The sequence below is a fragment of the Podarcis gaigeae genome (assembly GCF_964106915.1).
Source record: "Podarcis gaigeae genome assembly, chromosome: 3".
NCBI lineage: Eukaryota > Metazoa > Chordata > Lepidosauria > Squamata > Lacertidae > Podarcis > Podarcis gaigeae.
In genome coordinates this window covers 28,888,477-28,909,423 of record NC_139680.1, presented here as the reverse complement: position 1 = coordinate 28,909,423, position 20,947 = coordinate 28,888,477, and the positions used below count along the sequence as shown (strand labels likewise).

At 41.3% G+C, this 20,947-nt stretch overlaps 1 protein-coding gene across 2 annotated transcripts in view; it reads left to right on the top strand.

The window, feature by feature from the left end:
* Positions 1–1,342: 1,342 nt before the first annotated feature.
* ADAM17 (ADAM metallopeptidase domain 17) overlaps positions 1,343–20,947 on the top strand; it is a 25,166-nt gene continuing 5,561 nt past the window's right edge. Inside the window, exons 1-15 of one of the 2 annotated variants that reach the window (XM_083730212.1) lie at positions 1,343–1,952; positions 8,719–8,851; positions 9,776–9,909; positions 10,395–10,483; positions 10,900–11,071; positions 12,002–12,129; positions 13,384–13,473; positions 14,016–14,129; positions 14,518–14,662; positions 15,758–15,846; positions 16,779–16,931; positions 17,517–17,716; positions 18,226–18,329; positions 18,949–19,083; positions 20,021–20,151. In XM_083730212.1, the coding sequence (XP_083586338.1) occupies positions 1,793–1,952; positions 8,719–8,851; positions 9,776–9,909; positions 10,395–10,483; positions 10,900–11,071; positions 12,002–12,129; positions 13,384–13,473; positions 14,016–14,129; positions 14,518–14,662; positions 15,758–15,846; positions 16,779–16,931; positions 17,517–17,716; positions 18,226–18,329; positions 18,949–19,083; positions 20,021–20,151 (1,977 nt within the window). In that variant the 5' untranslated portion in view covers positions 1,343–1,792. Of the gene's footprint in view, positions 1,953–8,718; positions 8,852–9,775; positions 9,910–10,394; positions 10,484–10,899; positions 11,072–11,998; positions 12,130–13,383; positions 13,474–14,015; positions 14,130–14,517; positions 14,663–15,757; positions 15,847–16,778; positions 16,932–17,516; positions 17,717–18,225; positions 18,330–18,948; positions 19,084–20,020; positions 20,152–20,947 lie in introns of both variants that reach the window. The other variant, XM_083730211.1, reaches the window with a different exon arrangement.

Genomic DNA, 20,947 nt, shown 5'->3' with positions numbered 1-20,947 from the left:
CACTTTTCATAGATGCTGCTATAGGTCTCACAAGTGGTCTGGAATGGGTAAGGGATGCTCTTTTATCTGAATGACTTGGGTGGCTGCAGTGGCGTAGCGTGGGGGGTGCAGGGGTGCTGGCCGCACCGGGCGCAACATCTGGGGGTTAGGGTTAGGGGGCACAAATCCACGGGTTAGGGGGCACAAATTACTTGCCTTGCCCCGGGTGCTGACAACCCACGCTATGCCACTGGGTGGAAGTCTGTGCAGAAATGGCAATGAGTAATGGGTAGAAAAGGTGGAGGTGCTAATTGGGAGAGTGAAGAAGGAAACGGTATTATCACTAGTCTCATCCTAGTTTCCCACACTCCGCTAGCCACATGGTGAGGGGTTGAATCTAAAATAGGACAGTATTTATCCACCCATTAGGAGGGGCTGTGCATGGACAAAGCTGGATGGCATATATTTAAATGCTTGTTCCCAATCCTACATTTGCCTGGATGAAGAAAACAATGGAAGATTTACACCTTCATAACAAAAGTATTTTTCCACCCACCCGTCCAGATGGGGGTGGAACTTGAAAAGTCCCTGGGATATGGAAAAAGTTACACCACCTCCTTGCAGACTGCCCTCTGGGGTTTTTTTCTTTCTGCCTCAACATCTTGTTTTTCAGTCATGGGGAAAAAACTCATGACTTAACCTAGCGTTCTTGAATAAGTCTACCTTCCTGGAGAGACCCTGTCTCTTATTAATGGGAATAGCAATAATTCACACACAGAAAAGCATCCCTCTATTCCTCCCTTTCCTTTAGAAGAAAATGTCCAAGGTGGCTAAGAATCTGAACATACAATAAAGAAAGCATTATCATTAGTCCATTTAATTTCATTGCACACAGGTGGTGTAGTGACAATAAAGGTTTATTATACATGTTTTCATTTATTAAAAAGCAATAGACTCACAGGAGGCGGGGCGCAATGAGCACAGCTGACGAAAACAAAAACCAATGGATTTGCTAACCGTGCAGTCCACAGTTAGCCCCTCGGAAATGCGCTTTAGATCCCGTTTAAAGCTGCACTCCTAAACACACACAGTTACTAGAGAGCAGGCACTTGGGGGAGCGGGCCTTTCTCGGGAGTAAATGTGCAGGGGGGTCGCGATCCGCTTCTCCTGGTAAGGCTGAGCTAGACAGACGCAATACACACACACCCCGGTCCCTGTAGCTTTGCCACCTTTTCTCCGGCCTTAGTTTCTGTGCCTGCACGAAAATAAAAACCCAAGCAACCGGGATAATAATAATATAATAATAGTAATTTATTATTTATACCCCGCCCATCTGGCTGAGTTTCCCCAGCCACTCTGGGCGGCTCCCAATCAAATGTTAAAAACAGTACAGCATTAAATATTAAAAACTTCCCTAGACAGTCCCTTCCTCTGCTTGGGAGGCACGCATCTGGCCGATTTTTCCCTGCCGCGCCACAGCTTTTAAAGAGGCTTTTCTCCCGCACCCCAAGGCCGGCGCGGAAAGGAAGAGCGCAAACGCCGCCGGCGCTTCAGGGCGTGACAAGGCCGCGTCTCGGCCTCCGAAGCGCCTCCCGGAGCGGAACAAAGATGGCGGCCGGCGTTCGCGCGCCCATAATGCTCCGCGGGAGGCCCAGGCGGCCGGGCGGTTCTTCCGGACTCGGGGCGGCGGCGGCCTCAACTGGGCATCGCTGAGAGAGAAGAAAGAGGGCGAGAAGACGGAAACTTATGTGAGAGAAAGAGGGAACGGAAGGGGTTGTCCGTCGCGGTTCCCTTCTGCTAGAGGAGGAGAGCCATGAGGCGCCGGGCGCCGCCGACCTCCTTCCCGCTCCCCACCCTGCTCCTTCTCCTGTTGGTCTTCGGGGCTCCCGAGCTGGGGGCGCTGAGGCACCCGGCCGCCCCTTCCCCTCGGCCCGCCCCACAGCACCGGGGCAGGCACCGGCCGCCGCGATACGGTGAGTTATTTGAGAGAGAGAGGCGGACTTCCATAGACCCTTCTTTCCCCCAGGCACTTTCGGGGTGCGGGTGGGAAACTTGGGGGGAGGCGCCGCCAGCCAGACCTGCTCCCCTCCCCCTTCCACTTATCTCTCTTCAGTTAATAGAAAATTTAAAATGAAGGAGCCCTTCTGTGTTTGGCGGGGTTTGTGCTGGGAGAGTCTCAGGCTGCCCTCCGTGGCTGCTCCCAAAGCAGCGCGCTGGAGATGGAAAGCCCAGCATCCGAGGGGTCTTTGGGGTGGAAAGGTCGCCTACTTCTGAACATGCCTACTCGGAAGTAAGCCCCAGTTCGTTCAGTGGGGACTTGCTCCCAAGTTAGGCGTGCCTAAGGTTTGCAGCCTGAGTCTTTTTTTCCTCCCCACTCCCCCCACTGCTGAATTCATATGGTGGGTGTAGTGACTGGGTTTTGGAAACTCTGCAAACTGAGAAGCTGCTCAGTTCTTTCGGTTTGGTGGGGAGGGGGAAAACCCCAGCCAATCTTAAAGCTGATTGCACTAGAGCAGGGTTTCCCAAACGTGGGTCTCCAGCTGTTTTGGGGACTGCCATCATCCCTAGCTAGCAGGACCCAGCGGTCAGGGGATGATGGGAATTGCAGTTCGGAAACAGCTGGGGACCCAAGTTTGGGAAACCCTGCTCTAAAAGAGCAGGGCTGGGGAAACAAGTTGCTGCCTGGATGCCAGTTGGACTGCCAGCTTCCATCAACCCCCCAGAGCCAGCGTGACCAATGGCTAGGGGCAGTGGGAGTGGGAGTCCAACCATGTCTCTCTAGGGCACATGTTCTTCTTCTCTGTTCTGGGAGCATGGAAGGAAAGATACACAGTGCTGATGTTGCATGAATGTTAATTAACTGTAGTGTTAAGCCTGTGAGGAAGTTCCTGGTTTGCCTCAGTGCTTTGTGGGAGGAAAAGGTTATTGTACAGAGGACGGGGCTGCTCAGAAAGTGTTGTTGTATTTGACTACTATTACTAAGTCAAGAGCTGTGGCTGCATATAGTAGTGGTAAGCTCTCATTGTTATATCTGTACTGGATTTGGTCATACAGGTCCTGAACCAGGTCCTGGACTGGGTGATGGGCAGAATAAAGGCCCTTAAGCTTGAAACTGAATCCTTACAAGACTGAGCTCTTGTTGGAGGGGTGTCTGTGTATGGGAACTGAGCAGATTGCCTGTTCTGGATGGGGTTACACGCCCCCTGAAGGTTCAGTGACATGTGTCACTGGAGGTCCAAGTGGCCACAGTGGTGCTAAGTGCTTTCTACTGACTTTGGCTGGTAATCCAGCTATGACAGTTCTTCATCCAGGATAACCTCACTATTGGTAACTTTAATAAAGTGCTCTAATTGAGGCTTTTATTGAGGTTGATCTGGTAGTTGTAGCTGGCACAGCATGTAGTGGTTAAGTTGCTGACTAGATCAGCCAGCTGTGAGGATGTTACCACCATTGCTTAAAGCAGGGACATCCAACTCCCAATAGACTGTGATCTACTCACAGTATAAAAAACCTGGAAGTGATCTACCTATTGTTGTTGGATAGAACACACAGTTGCTGAACTTTTTTTTTAGGAAGCCAAAGTTGTGGAGCTTTTTGGGAAAGCCAGAGTTGTTGAGCTTTCTTTTTTGGGGGGGGGGGGTGATGGAGATCACTGAGGGGCCAAAGATCTAACAGGAACACCCCGTGCTCTACCAGTAGATAGCAAGCTACCTGTTGGACACGCCTGGCTTAAAGCATTACACTGGCTTCCAATTTGCTCCAGGGTCAGTTGAAACTGATGTTACTGGCATATAAAGCCCTGAACAACCTAGGACTGGGTTACGTAAGAGCATGCCTTTTCCTGTATAGGCCTGCCCGTTCTATGAGATCACTAGAGCAGGCCTTCCTGGTTGTCCTGCAGCCTGCATAACTTATCAGATGACAACCAGAGGAAGGGCTTTCTCTGCAGTGGCATCCAACCTTTGGGATTATTTCCCACTAGGTTTCAGGCAAGGTCCAGCCCTGCATGTAAAATTGGCATGTCTTGTTTTTATGGAAAACAGTGTAAACCATCCTAGAATTTTCAGTGAATAAATAATCACACTTTCATACACTGTAGAATTTCTTGTTGATAAATGACAATTGATGTTTTAAATAAATAATGTACAATTCAGAATCATCACTTGCATTTGTGTCCCACATGGCAGATAGTGAGTGAATTGTGTGTAGAAATTGGGGCCTGTGGTGAGTTGATTATTTATAACCTATGAGAAATTCAGGGATGTTGTAATAATCCTCTTCCCAAATGAATGAATGGATGAGTAATAGAGACTACAACTGGTACTGTTCATGAAAGGTTGCTATGTACCGTATCTTTGCCTCTAACAGGAGTGCTCTTATTTGAACTTCCAGCATTCTCCTTCTCCAGGATGTTATCTTTTGTAAGGAGGAGAAGGAATTGTTAGGAGCAGGGGATGAAGAATTTCCTTTGACTGGCAACTGGCTCCAGTGTGTGGCGACTTCCTAGCTCTAGGGTGATGATGTGGTAGCTGAGGGGTGGGAAGAGGGGGCAGAAGAGAGGGGGATAGTAAGGATTTGGGGTGGGGAGTGAGGGGGGAGGTGAACACAAAGCAAAACGGATCAGTGAAGCTGAGGAAATAAGCAGACCAAACTGCTTTGAAAGATGGAAAAGAGAAATAGGAATCTACCCCCTAATAGCTATTTCTGAACCCCTGGGGATTGTCAGGGAGGCTAGAGGCTGCCAAGCCAAGGGGATCCCCAGCTAGGCAGGAGATTCAGGGAGCTCTGGAAGGAAAACTAGGTGCAGGCTTCTGTATGGTTGCCAAGCAGGCAAGGTGCTAAAGATACTCTGCCTCAGGTATGTATGTGGCATGCAAATGCTCACTTCTGTCTCTAGCTTCCATCTCCGCTCCCCGCTTGGCTCCTGTTTCCTTTCTTGTCATTCTCCTCTTTATTCTGTTGCCGCTCCCTTTCCTGTGCTTTCCTTTCTTCCGTGTTCCTATTATATTATAACTATTATGTTAAATATAGCATGGGATTTTTACATTTGTTGCATTCACAAAGAAGTTTGGAGATGCTACTGTATCAAAGCTGCATGCTGTTTTACATCTTGAAAGTGATGCAAAGTAGAATAAATCTGAACAATGTTGCAGAAAGAAGCCTATGCATATTCCAAGTTGTTCTTCCTTCCTTGCTTCTCCCCCACCTCTCACTGCCCTTTCCATTTCAGCTTTCCCTTCTTCACCACTCCTGCCTTTTGTTGCTGCTTCCTCCTTCTCCCTGCACTCGTAACCAATAGCCAGGATGCTCATTTGGCTATAACAGGCAAAATATGGCTCATACTGCATTTGCTCCCTGCTCTTTCGCTCCAACACAAGTAGAACAGCTTTTTGGGTTGTTTTTCTTTTACTCCTCCCCTTTACTTAAGTATGTTTTGTACTTATCTGTATACCTTGGGAGTTCACTCTACTCTATTGTTACCTTGCTTGTATGTGTGTGTGGGGGGGTGTCATTTTGGCTGTATAACAATGACACTCTTCTCTTCCCCTGAAGATTGGAAGTAGAGTTGCACATGCACCACTCTTTTCCTGTGGTAAGAGTCAAGTGGTGGCCATGTGATAAACAGCTGTCCCTCATCACCTAAAGAGCTTCAATTTTGTATCTGCATGTGGGGAGTGGGGTGACACTGGATTGCAGCCTACAAAAAAAATGCTCTTTCCGTTGCAGTCAATTTTTCTCTTTATTGCCAGTACTGTCTTTACACTTGTAGTTCGTAATTTTGCATGCAGCAATACACCGAAGCAATGTTGAAGTGCCACTAGCTCGGCGGAAGAGCATCTAACTTTGCATGCAGAAGTTCTCAGTTTGAACTCAGGTGACTAAGAACATTATATCACAAGGCAGGGAAAGACTGACCAAGACTTGGGAGAGCTGCTGACAAACAACGCTGGGTTTAGTGGAAAAAATACCTGATTTGGCGTAAAGCAGCCATATATATTCATAGAACGATATCTTTTTAGTGCCCTTGAGTGTATTCTCATTTTGTGGGAAGGAATGGACAGGCAGTTGTAGGAGCAAATGCTGGTAGCTGATTACTTAAAAATATTCTTTGGAATGGGGTGTGGAGTGTCTGGTTTCATTTCTTGGTTTTGCCATAACTTCCAGTATAACAACTTGCATTATGTGTACATCATGCTTCTTGGGCATGTGGTTTCCACACAACTCTCTTGAGAATAAAGTCATTGACTTCTAAAGCACCTATTTCTGGGCTTGCTTGGAATAAAAAGACCTGGGGAAAATATTCCACACAAGAAAAACAGGCACTATTGCTTGAATGCAAGGGCATTCTCTAAATTATCTTTACCCTGGCCTTTGACAGTTAAAGTATTTTGCTTTGTTGGACCTACCTCTCTTGCTTGATTTATACTGCTCTGCTCCATTTGGAATGGTGTTGCTTGATTTATGGCTCCCCCTGTTTTTAGATTTGTGTATTGTTGTAACCAACTCTGAGACCTTAAGTTGGAGGGTGGGTAATAAAACTTAAATAAATAAAATAATGAATGTTCAGACTATTTAGAGCTGAGCTATGCAATCTGCAAAACTCAAGTAGTGGTGCTTGACGGGACCACTTTTGACTGGAGGTTGTAAGTGGCAGATTTGAATGCTCTCAGTGTTAGCATGTTTGCCATAGGCTTTAGCATGGCCTTCTCCCTAGGAGTGAAGTTTTGGACATTATTTTGTATAATCTAAACATTTAAAAATATTAAATGATATGAAGAAATGCTAACACAGACGTCAATGTGTGTGTCAATAAAAGCGTTCAATATACTGCTGCTAAATGTGTATCCCTCTCCTTTTGTCCAGTTGTTGAATTCTGAGAATAACTGCTTCCCTTGAAAATAATATAAAAATGTTATGCTTGCAGTAATAAATCTGCAATTGTTATACCTGAAATGGACAGAAAATAAATGGAAACAAATTGATTTTAAATGTCAAAATTTTAATTTATTTAAGTAATGTGTTTGTTTGCCTTATGAATTAGTGGTTTAAACAAGCAAACATTTATAAAAGCCATGTGCAATTATTTTTGTAAATGCCAACTGTTATGGAAATGTTAGAAATGGTTAGATTTTTCAGTTGAACTGATCTAAATACTGCTGCTCTTCGGAACAGATGTAAATAAGTCATTAACATGTCTCAGTGTAAGTTATGATTAATGACAAGTAGTTTCTTGATCAGGTTTTCAGTCTTGGCCATATTATTGGTCTTGGGATACTATAGGCATGTGGAAGCTGGATTTTGAAAGTGTGCACAACTTTGACTTGGGGTGATTGCCTGGACTTAGATTCTTGACATAGATCAGCCTTTCTGGAGACTTCTAGATCCTAACTAGATACTATCTATTTTAGCATACAAAGACGTGTCGTTGTGAGGGCTGATGATGGCTCTAAACTTGCCTTCTGTAGTACTTATATACACTAATTGGAATAATGTGTAAATGGGATAACTCTGATGTTAATATTTGCCCCTTAAATACAGAGATTGATGGCCAGTTAAGCAGTGGCAGGCTTAGTAACACATTTCACAAAGGATGATTAATGATGTGGATGGCCAAAGTGGAATCTTTGAACATGTCATTTGCATAAATACCTTTGGGGTTTAACAGAAGTTGAACATTTCTGCTAATAGGCTGATTCTAAGTTTCTTGCATATTTTTAACCCTCACGATGAAAATATCTATCCACAATGAACACCAGCAAAGTGTGAAGCCTTAGGTTTTATTGTTCTTGTTTATGATCAATTTGTTAGCATGGTAGGTTATATTCTTGCTTTGTGAAAAATGGAGAAGAAAGTGGGTTAGATGGCGTAGACTAGAGAGAGATGAATTAGTACATCTTTATTGATAAAAGCTATGCATTAGAATGTGGTTCCTCAGCTCTTTGTGGAACCATCTATCTATCTATCTCTATCTATCTGCATTTTTTCAATGGATGTATTTTGTTTTATTTCTATGCTACAGTATAGTAATCCACACTCACCAGGACATTTCTTGCCTAAGAAATCAATTTGAATCTTATTAGAAACCTCTGGTTATATTTCTTAGTCACTGATTCAGACTAATGCTTTATCCAGGGGAAGTTGATGACTGGAATGATGAAATGGTTCACTATTTAAGTAGTGGGAGAGGGAAATCCAAAAAATAACAATTTTTATGACTCTGTTTGGACATAAATGGAAACCAGTTTCCTGCTATATGAACAAGCCGTAGCAAATCTCAGGCTCAGGTTACATATTTCCACTTCCTCTTCCCCTCTCCTCTCTTATGGCTGCAAGGAGGTGCTTGTAAACTTCTGTTTTGTTTTTCAACCAATGGGGAACCACAGTTCCCCATTGCATCTTAACTTGAGAAGCTGTGCATTGCTTAATCTCTAGGTAGTGAACCAGGATCAGAAGCCACAATTTGATCATTGTTGCTTCTCATGAAATAGAGTGAAAATCCCTCAGGTTTAGCTCCTCAAATTCAAACATAATGGAGAGCTGTGGTTCATTTTAAATTGGAAGCTAAAGCTCTGAGCTCCTACTTCATGTGTGCAAAAGCAGTAGGGCGGCAGCGGAGTGTGTGAGCTTGAGGCATGCCATGGCTGATCGATGTGGTGGGAATTCTTGTCTCTTTATTACATTTAACAAGGACATTTTTCTAGCTGTTCTCTTGTTAAGCCTTCTATTTCTTCCCCACAGAGAATCTGGAATCTGTTCTCTCAGACTATGATATTCTTTCGGTGTCAAACATCCAACAGCACTCAGTAAGAAAAAGAGACCTGCAACCAGAATCCCATATAGAGAAACTCATAAGTTTTTCAGCATTGCATAGGTGAGGCAACTTTAGTGAGAAGTTTGACTTAATATTGTCTTACTGATTCCCTTTAAATTGTTGATTTCTGTGTTTTTTTCTCTTTTTACGCATGCTTTTTTTCTCAGTTCTGCTTTAATTTCAGTAATTGGCTTTTGTTTGCATTGTTGGGAGGCCTATAGATCAACAAATTTATTCAGATTATCATTAGAATTCTGTAGTGTACAGTTGCCCCAAGAAAGGTGTCCGTTCCCTTATTATTGAATGTTTACCAATTCTTATGCATTTGACTTTTTTGAGAAAGTAGAATAGCTATACACAGGAACAACTGTAGTAATTTGGGTTTCTGAACACCAAATCTTCAAAGAGGAAGAAAGAACTAAGAATGTGGAAACATTACAATCAGCAGCTACTGCTCTCTTTTATAAATCTACTCTCCACTTCAGCACATACAATGTATTTAAGCAAAATTGTTCAATTTGTATTATGTATGAATTTTAGAGCATTAAGCACTCCCCTTGAACAAACACAGTAGGTAGAGTCGACACACACATTAAAAAAACCTTCTTCTTTTTTTAAAAAAAATGTTTTTAAAACTACATTGAATTTTCCATAAGGCTCACCATCACTATCTACTGTCACATTGTATATTGTACTTAAAACACACTTAAAACATATTAATTGCAGCTGTATGGCTGAGTCCAAAGACTCAAGATGTCTCTGAGCTAGGAAAGGGAACAAGGGTTCGGCCTCACAGCTGTGCTGAGCCTCAGGGACTCAAAGCACCTCTCAAGCTCAACTTGATACCAAATGTAATATCCTAGTGTATTTGGATCCATTAAATGTATTTGAATACCAAATTTAATACCTCAATGTGTTCGCATACATTAAAAATATATAGCTGATATAAATCTCAAAATTAAATGGAAGCAAATTCTTTTACAGGCATTTTAAATTATACTTAACTTCAACTGCGGACCATTTCCCCAAAAACTTTCAAGCACTTATAGTGAATGGCCAAGGCAAGGAAACCGAATATCAAGTACAGTGGCAGGAATTTTTCACAGGACATGTTGTAGGTGAGTATAATAAGTTGTTTTCAGTGGGAGGGGGAAAGTATTACTGGATTTTTGTATTGTTATAAAGAAGTGTTTTGTCATAAAGAAGTCATCTCGAACTGGCATTCTATATTATCATGAGAACCTCAGACATTGTTACTGGTTTAATCAGACCATTTACAAATGGTGTCACGTAGAAGTAAATGAGTTTATACTTATTTAAAATAATCCTTTGGGGGCTAGTTCGCAGATGATCTGTGTGAATCAGAACCTCAGAAGTTTAAATAATAACCATAAATTCTTGTAAAATTGATCTGAAATGCTATCTTCTCTAGAATATATTTGTGCATGCCCTGTTTTTCTTAAGGACAAAAAGATGTTGGAAGTCATTTGATTCATGGAATGAGTGTGGCTAGATGTGAAGTGTTATGCTTGTGACTAGGAGGAAGTGGTTGTTAAATGTTACAGCTGATGGTCTTTTCTTTCCTCCTCTCTCTCTACCTCAGGTCAGAGCAACTCCAAAGTTACAGCACACATAGGTGAAGACGACTTCACAGTGAGGATCAACACTGCTGAAGAAGAATATAATGTTGAGGTACACCTCTTTATTGGAATCTAGATGCAGACAATATGAACTTTTCAGTCAGGTTGCTTCATGTTGTTTAATATTTCTAGGGATGGAATTGCTGTTCGTTTTAACCCTATGTCAAATGTTTCTGCCAAATGCCTGTGGCTCTGTGGACTGATATAAACAGCCATATTGACTGGGATGCTCATGTGAAATACTACATATGCAGGCAAAACTTACATTTGGTTTATGTACTGACAGTGCTGTTCCTTAAGGCTGGTGAACTGAGGCCTTTTGGTCAACTAATCTCTTTAGTCTGCAGTCTATATAGACACATATCCGGGGATAAGTCCCATTGAACTCAGGGGAGCTTCCTTCTAAGAAGACATGTATAGGATCACACTGTGAAAGACATACTTAGACATCTGTTTCTCTACCTGTAGCCCTTGTGGAGGTTTCTCAATAATACACAAGATGAAAGACTTTTGGTCTACAGATCAGAAGACATCAAGGATTTCTCACGATTGCAGTCCCCAAAAGTATGTGGCTATGTTAAAATGGAAGAGGAGGAGGAGCTTTTGGGTGGAGGGCTGAAGGAGAGTAAATTAAATAAAGGTGAGTGTTAAATTGCTTGCAATAATCTTTCGCAATTGAACTAGAATTTTTTACTGTACATTAATGTATGTAGTGAAGTGAGTCTTATGGACACCGAAGAGACAGAATGCATACTTCCTAGCACACTGAAAGAGACTTATATGTAATTTTTATTTAAGACAGGCATAAAAACGATTAGGGCCGAAGATTTATACAATCTGAAGAGAAACCAGAATATTCTGACTCTTTGATGTGGAGAGAGCTTTTTCCTTACACTTAAGCAAAGCAATTATTTCCATATAAAAAAATGAATAAATGATGAGAATAATAATAAATGGACTTGCTGCCTTTGGCCTTCTTTATGATACAGTAAGAGAGAGATTTAAAAATTAGTACTTCTTTAAAAATATGCTGGTGTGTGTTAAGAACTGAGAGCTCTTTTCCAGGCTATGGTGTTATGTGATTGCTTTTTAAAAATACATCACAGTCCTTTAGTTTGTAAAAAAAATAAAAATAATGTTGAACAACGTACCGGATTCAGCAAATAAAATAATATCCTGAAAGCATAAGTTAAGGAGAACTTTCTCCTATTTAAATTTATTTAGTAATGTTATATGGTACATTGAGATTTTCAAAGAAGTTGTTTTAATACAATCATTTAGTTTTGCTAAAAAATAAACATAAACATTCAGAGGTATGTATAATTGAAATTTATCCTCTTACATTTGGGTATTTTCAATGTGTAAAAAAAATGTAAATAATCTCAGAGACACAGTATGTCTCCTGAAAATCCTAACGGGGCCCTAGGTTCCACAGAAGTGCTTTGCGATGTTGCCCTATATTTGATTTACGTGTTTCCTTGTTTTCTTCTTGTTAATGTAATACTCAATTCAACATAAATGATGTCTTAAATGGTGCAACTTGATATCTCTTTAATTGTCACAATAGCAGATGCCCCTCGAAGAAAAAGAGCCACCCCAGACCCCTTGAAGAACACCTGCAGGATATTGGTGGTGGCAGATTATCGCTTCTTTAAGAACATGGGCCGTGGGGAGGAAAGTACTACAATTAACTATTTGGTAAGTGTTATTGTCTGCTCTTGATTCCTTGATGAAATATGTAAAAAAAACCTGTTGCAGTTAGAAAGTTTATAGAATGTCACTGTTAGACATAAGAAGAGTATGTTTAAGTATTATTTTATGGATATGGGTGTGTTTGTGTAAAGCCTGATTTGGGGTAGAGTGCAATAATTTCATTTTACTTTTAATTTATACACCTTTCTATATTACTATGCACAAGGCAGTTTGCAGCAACAAAATATGCAACAAGGAACACACGCCGTATAATAATCTGATCCAATACAAAAAGTCATAATGAAGCATAACTTTAAAATGGAACAACTTAGTGGTACCTCGGGTTACAGACGCTTCAGGTTAGAGACTCCGCCAACCCAGAAATAGTACCTCGGGTTAAGAACTTTGCTTCAGGATGAGAACAGAAATCACTTGCTGGTGGCGCGGCAGCAGCGGGAGGCCCCATTAGCTAAAGTGGTACCTTAGGTTAAGAACAGTTTCAGGTTAAGAACAGACCTCCAGAACGAATTACGTTAATAACCCGAGGCACCACTGTATATGGAATAAGAATAATAATCTATTATATTATAATAGTACATAATAAAACTAAACTCTCAAAACATCAGCATATAATAATTAAATTGAAAATCACTTTTAATAATTGCATTAAATCTCTACTAAACTATGACCAATAGAAATAACTGCAAGTCACAATGCATAAAACGGGCTCTCTTATGCTTAGAGTTTGTGTATCTTGTTACTTCAGGATACTGTTGATCCAATTTGATTTGCTGTTTCCTCCCACTGTCTTGTATAGTGTGTTTTAGCCTGAAGGGCTCTCCAAATACTGAACAGCAGTTTAAAATATCATAACAACGTGTATTCTGAAAGGAAGCGGTCATGGTGGTTGCACATGTTGCTTTAATTTTATCCTCTTCCTCCCCCCCACCCCACCCTAAACCAACAACATTGGCAGCTTTGCCTACTAAATCAGAGGTGGAGAACCTGGCTCGCTCCAGATATTGTTGGACTCCAACTCCCATCAGCCCCCGCCAGCATAGCCAATGACCAGGAATGATGGGAATTGTATCAATCTGTGCCACAGATTCCCCACCCCTTGTACAGAACTTTGGAAACCTCTTTCAAAGCTCCTTGAAAGCTTCCCTTGGGTTTTTCTTTTCTTTTCAAGTGTTAAAATATGTTTCAGAATCTACTGACAAGAGACTGGACCCGAGTAACTTCTCCCTTTTCTGTGCCTAGATTGAATTAATAGACAGAGTGGATGACATCTATCGAAATACATCGTGGGATAATGCAGACTTCAAAGATTATGGCATACAGATAGATCAGGTATTTAGAAAATACTCTTCGGATAATGTTCAGATTTGATCACAGTGTATTTGTGTGTGTGTGTGTGTGCGCGCACGCTCACCATTGAATGCAATGGACCTTATGAAAACATAGTCAACAGTAGTACAGAAGAGCAGGCTAGAGTGTCATTGATAAAATTCTTCATCAAGAGAAATCCAGTTCTGATGGTACACATGAACGATGTAAATCACAATTTTGCTTGATATGTTTAATTATACAACGTTGCATCAACTTCTGGTTTACTGGAATTTCTGGGCAGCTTTCCATACACTCCCCCCCCATTTATAGTCAAAATTTTCTGCCTATAACTAGGATGTTCAACTTACAGTAAGTTTAAGGTGCATTCTGCACTGATTCCATTTAACAGCATGCTTATTAGGTGCACAGCGTAAGCAGAATTCTGACCTAATTTTCTGAATCATCTGAATTATAAGGAGAAAGCAGTGTGTGTATCAAAAAAATTGCTTACTGAGGCATCTGAACTAAATTACTTAAATTATTTATATATCTTTTGAATCTAGATTATTGTTCACAATGAGTCACAACCTGTACGTTCCGGGGAAAGACACTACAACATGGCAAAAAGTCCTCTAGATGACCGTGAGGATGCTTGGGATGTGAAGGAGCTGCTGGAGGTAGGCTGCGTGTGTTCTATGATGGATACAATGTAAGCACCCCACTTATTAGAAAGGCTTGTCTTTCTAATAAACTGAATGCTTACTACAAGTAACACCGCATGCTTGCTAAAAGCAATACTGTGCGTTAATTATTTTAATCCAAGAGGCTTATCTAGGAGACTCCAAGTACCCAAGTACTTTATTTCAGGATTTTTTTAAAACTACCTGTTAGGAACTACAATTTAAAAATGATTGAGGGCAAGTCACCGTTTTTAGACAAGGATGATGGACCAGGTGATCACTATTGAACGATGCTGCAATCTGCAAAGCTTGTTAACCAACAGTGTCTCATTTATGGAGTAAAAATTTTCTCTAAACTGTGTTTGGCACATTTCCCTCTTCACAGCAATTCAGTGCTGATATAGCAGACAGAGCTGCTCGCGTGTGCCTTGCGCATCTCTTTACCTACCAAGACTTTGCTCTGGGTACTCTTGGACTGGCTTATGTCGGATCTCAAAGGCCAACCAGCCATGGAGGCATCTGCCCAAAAGGTAATGTTTTTTCCCATTTAACAAGTTTGCTTATTGTTTGTCAAAGTGCCTAAAGATAAGTGTACATCCAGGATATGTACTCTTTTAAAACAGGTTGGTGGTCTGTAGATTTACTCCTTATCCAGAGGCTGTTCTAGTGAGCAGGAGTTTTGCTCAGCATCCCTATTGCATTTGCAGTATAGCTTCTTCATTCATGGTATCCAAGTTGTGTTAGTGGGACACATCATGGGTGGGCAAACTAAGGCCCGGGGGCCGGATCTGGCCCAAGTGCCTTCTAAATCTAGCCCGCGTGTTTTTACATGAGTAGAATGTGTCCTTTAATTTAAAATGCATCTCTGGATTATTTGTGGGGCCTGCTGGTGTTTTTACATGAGTAGAATGTGTCCTTTTATTTAGAATGTATCTCTGGGTTATTTGTGGGGCATAGGAATTCCTTCATTCCCCCCCCCCCAAAAAAAAAATAGTCCGGCCTCCCACAAAGTTTGAGGGATAGTGGACCTGCCCCCTGCTGAAAATGTTTGCTGACCCCTGGTGTACATCACCAGTCCAACACTATGCGTTACTGATACTGTTAAGAGACAGAGGATGCATTAATGAGGATACAGGTTAGGGTTTTTTTTCCCGGGGGTCATGGTGGTAAAGGGCTTGAACTGGAGAAAAACCTAAATTTCCCCAAAACGTCTGTCTTTCAGCTATCTAGCATATCGTAGCCACTGCTTATAAGAATGCAGTTCATGGTATGTGTCTACACACTCCAGTGTGCTTTAATGCACACATGCAGTTCCTCCCCAGTGACTTGGTGGGGTTGTGCCTTGAGGCTACTAAGACAGGAAACAATAATTTGCAAAAGAGGTGGTTTCAAATGTAGGCCTGCCTCTACTTGTGAACATTTCACCTTCTGTCCAGTTCTTGCTCTGAATGCCACCCATGTCATAAGGTTGCCACCAGGGTTAGAAAATATATTCATCTCAGCTGAATCTGATAAGCCACTGAGGACTGCAGAGGTTCTCAATTTTAGGCAACAGGCAAGGTTATCAAGGCTGTGTAAATGAATCTTAAATGCTGTAACATGATTTTCTACCTTTTTTTTTAAAGCTTTTCCTAGTCCGAATGCTGGAAAGAATGTATACCTCAACAGTGGCTTAACCAGCACAAAGAACTATGGCAAAACTATCCTTACAAAGGTATTGTAAGGAGTTGTGGGAAGTGGTTTCTTAACATGCCTTACAATTCCCTTAGTAGCTTCTGAGTTGATGCCCTCTTAGATCTATTTTTTATTTGTCCAGTTGGTTATTTTCAGTTGGTTTCAAAGCTTGTTTTCTGTAAGTCCTGCTTGATATTTTTGAGTACCATAGTTACCTCTGTGAGCAATTCTGTCCCTCTTTGGAAAGCTTTTGACCTTTTGGTGTCATTGTCAATCTGTCTCTTGGCCCTTCTCCAGTTGTGCTGTGAGATGAAATTCTCTCTTACATTTCAAAGCAAGCTTTGGGCATCTTTCTTTGAAATGTTTATTTTCTCCATACATGTCCAGTATTAATTCAAAAAGGATTGTTTAATTAGCTCCAATTAGACACATCTTTTTGCTTTTATTAACATGGGTTAGTGAGGAGTTCTGGTGTTACACTGCCGTTTTCAGTTGTGTCATCACTGCCCCCCCTTCCACTTGAAGACATGATTATGAATTATATTCACCTTTTGCTGCACCAATAAAATTTGAAGAACTTTAACTACCACTCACTAGTGAGCAATCTGGCCGTTTCTGTGTGTTAAAGTAAAATTATCTGGTAGTCTTACATTTATAATACAGGTATTTGGAGAAGTGTTTCCCAACCTTGGGCCTCCAGCTGTTTTTGAACTACAACTCCCATCATCCCTGACTAGCGAGACCAGTGGCAAGGGATGATGGGAATCCCTTGGAGGCCCAAGGTTGGGAAACACTGAATTTTAGAGCACTACACACTTCATTAGCTTCTCAAAGGCAGCCTATAAAAGACTGTGTGATGTTAGCCCCAGCTACTCTGCGTGGCTCCCAACAGATTAAAAACAGAATAAAACATCAAACATTAAAAACTTCCCGAAAATGAGCATGCTTCTTTTGTGTATATATTTTTATAAGGAAGCCGATTTGGTTACAACTCACGAGCTGGGACACAACTTTGGGGCAGAGCATGATCCTGATGGCTTGCCAGAATGTGCCCCCACCGAAGATCAGGGAGGAAAATATGTTATGTACCCAATTGCTGTGAGTGGTGATCATGAAAACAATAAGGTATTTTTTAAAATCATCTTTCTTTCTTTCTTTTTCTCTCTACCTCTGTGTGTGTTTGTGTGTGCGCGCGCACGCCATGAGTGTGTGCATGCATATATTACAAACCTATGTAGGCAACTTGGTTCCCTAAATACGGTAGTGTTGAATGGAAAAGGGAAGGAACCTGGAGGGGATTATTTTACTTAATATTTGCATTGTCAAACTATTTTTTTAAAAAATATTTTGTAAGGAAGGACCAGTGTGGCAGAGGATAAGAAAAGGAATGGACGGAGGAAAAGATGTCAAGCTGTAGATCAGGTTGTGGATGGAGGAGGAAGGCTAAGACCTGGTATACATGGGAGTTAAATGCCAACCAAAGTGTCTACTCTGCTTTCTGAGTTCTCACCAGATACACTTGTTTCCTTTGAATTTGCAGGCAAGAAGGCTGCCAATGAGAAAGGAATAAAAAAAATTACCAGTTGAATTCCATACAATATTTTGCACTTGTGCGGCAAAACTAATAATTATATATAGGTTCGCACAATCCTGAACTAGTAGCTCTCTCACCACTAATTTGTTTCTTCCTCTTCTTATTGACACTTTCAGATGTTTTCAAGCTGCAGTAAAGAATCCATCCTTCGGACTATTGAAGCCAAGGCGCCAGAATGCTTCCAAGAGCGCAACAACAAAGTATGTGGCAACTCCAGAGTGGACGAAGACGAGGAATGTGACCCAGGCCTCTTGCGTCTGCACATTGATCCTTGCTGCACATCTGAGTGCAAGCTGAAGCCAAATGCCAAATGCAGGTGAAATATATTTCCTACAAAAGGGGTGGTGGTGGGAAATGTGGGGCTGGCAAGAGAGTTTGTTTTCTTTTTTTTCATAGTTGAGGAAACACATGATTATGCTTGTTTACTTTTATGATGCTGTTTATTTTAAAAACATACATTGTGTGACATGGGTTTAGTGAAAAAGAGGCTAGTCCTTTGAATAAACTCTGATAGTTCATATGTCTGCATTATTGAATTGTTGGTTGTCAGCTACTTAACTCGTAGCAAAGATGTAATTAAGTATTATGCCTCTTTTTTATTACTGGTGGGGTAATTGGTGATTGCGTGTCTAAATTAAGTGTATAGATAAATATTTTAGAACTGCAGTGTGTGTGTGTGTGTGTGTGTGTGTGTGTGTGTGTGTGTGAGTGAGTGAGAGAGACACGAAGAGACATTTCTGACCCTTCCTTCTGCTACTACTTTGGGTTTGTAATCCTGAATATTCAGATGTCTAAGTTTATTCTTTCTCCCTTCTCATCCCTTAGTGATCGCAATAGCCCCTGTTGTAAAGGATGCCAATTCGAAAGTGCACAGAAAAAGTGCCAGGAAGCCATCAATGCTACCTGTAAAGGAGAGTCCTATTGCACAGGTACATCACTGTAGTTGTTAAGTTACTCATTCACTTTTTGTCTTATGCATGTTTTAAAAAGTGTGTGCCTGTGCATCTTTAGCTCCTTCCTAATTTTCATTTCCATCAGTACAGTGTGTTTACCTTGTTTTGGAATAATGGGAGTTACTTAACCTTAACGACACATTTTTAAGGCTGTCCCAAGAAAGGTGCATTCTAAGAGATGCATGTTTCTGACTTGGGAATCACCTGGCGGGCGGGGGAGTGTTTGCATTAATGTGTGGCATTGCAATAAAGCAAGAAAGAAGCCTGCTTTTTGCAGGCCTCAGCTGTGTGAGGGAGATGTCCTTCTTTCAGTGGATGCCTGCAAAATCTGGTGTTGCCTCTTGGCATCTGTAATAGGAATCTTCTTGAGGGAAGTCTTTCAGAGAGACTTGCTGTGTGAAGGAACTTGTGAGGACCTCTTACCTGTCCTTAGCAAGCCATAGAAATCCTAAACATGTCTGCTCAGAACTATGTCCTGTTAAATTTTCCCTGGACTTATCCCAGGTAAATGAGGTTAGGATTGCAGCCTTACTTTGTTTATTTCCAGATATTCATATCCTGATGCAAGGCTTATTCTCACTAAATCTCTTCATAGGCAATAGCAGTGAATGTCCTCCCCCAGGGAATGCCCCAGATGACACTGTCTGTGTGGATTTGGGCAAGTGCAAAGATGGAGCGTGCATACCCTTCTGTGAGTGGGGGAAGAACCAGAGTTCATGCGCCTGTAATGGTAAGGAGGGTTCCCTTACATGATGAGCCAGGGCTTACTTGACATTGAAAAGTGATTGTTCAAGCCATAGACACAGCAAAGTGGAGAGCAGCGCTTTCCTTTAGAGCGCTGTTTCATTAGCTAGAGTAAGGTCTCCTTTTACCAGGCACAAATATTGTCTGTGCTGGGGTCAGGTCAAGTTACAGCTTGAATGAACTGCCAGACTTTGTTCAACTCTCATCATCCCTAGCTAGCAGGACCAGTGGTCAGATTATGGGAATTGTAGTCCAAAAACAGCTGGAGACCCAAGTTTGGGAAACACTGTTCTAGAGCTTTGGTCAGATGGTAATGGTAAATGTTTCTCTGCTAGTGAAATGAAGCTGTCTTATATCAAGTCAGACCACTGGTCAATCTAGCTCAGTATTATTGGTAGAAGCTCTCAGGTTTCAGGCAGGAATCTTTTCCAGTTGTACCTGGAGATACCAGATAGAATATTTGGCCTTTTGCATTCAAGGCATGTGCTCTATGCCCTTCCCCAGTTCCCTGCCTACTCATTTACTTCTTGACCTTGTTTATGTGATAGAGCTAGTACTTTCCAGTGCCACTCTTTGGAATAGTTGAAATAAAATGTTTTATTTGGTGTTGTTCTTGTTACTTGGGACTGATTGGTAAGGAAGCTTTAAATATCTGTTGCAGGGGGACTAACCCTTGGATATCTCCATTTCACTCTGGGTTTGATGAAGTTCCTTTTTTCTTCTTACCAGAGTGGAGGGTGCTGCTTCTTATAAATTTTAAGTTGTTGTCTGTGTTTGAGTACCATCAGGAACTTGTTCATAAAATAGTGTGGTCTTCAAGAGTAGACTAATGAATTGATCAGCAAAGGGAAATTACTTTTTCGTAAAGGAGTAATGCATAAATATCCCAAAAGCTAACTATGAAGTTGCATGTTTAATTTCAGAAACGGATAACTCTTGCAAGGTCTGCTGTCGAGACAAGGATGGGAGATGCAGCCCAACTGTTGATGACAACCGGAATTTCCTGTATTTGAGGAAAGGAAAGCCATGCACTGTGGGATTCTGTGACATGAATGTGAGTGTATACAGGGTTAGGATAATATTTTTCACCACCTCATAGCATATTGGTGCAAAATCAGAAAATAGATCACTGTGAAATTTTGTTCTTGTTGCATCATGTCCTAAAATTGGTCCCAGAGCAAAACCAAAATGGTCAGCTTAACGCTGTTGCTGTGGTTTTTGCATCATTTGCCTATTTTCTGGTTCTTCCCTCTATCCATCTACCTTTCCCCCCTTTCTCTTTATATCCATAGAACCACTCAAGTAGTTTCATATACCATATGGGACTTTAGGCAGATTTTTGAGCAGTTTGTGTTTATTTAAACTGGCCACCTAGAGCAAAGTGTCCAGTTAACACCCATTGATACTACTTAATTTCCTAAACAACGTTGTGAATCTGCTCACTAAACAGTGTTAGTTTTACAGCTAAATAGAACATGATTTACTGTGTGTCATTTCTATTACCAGGTTTTGCATCTCTGTTGCACTGTGTGCATTTTGCATTTTCTTTTCTTTTTTTAAGCTATGGAGGGAAATGTATTTAAAATATTCTCATATAGGGTCTCTTGTGACCAGTACCCATAACAGTTTGTTAGATTAAGTATCGGAATATAAGAAGCTGCGCACTGGGCTATTCATCTTTTCTTCCCCCTGCCAACCATGTAAACTCCATCCTCACAAAAAAGAAATACTCAAATACTGATAGATATTGAGTAGACTGTAATACTTGCTTTTCAACACCTATGCTTTGTTGGTAGACTATAAATATTCATATTTGGGAAATAATCAAATTGGTTCCTTGTTTGCTTAGA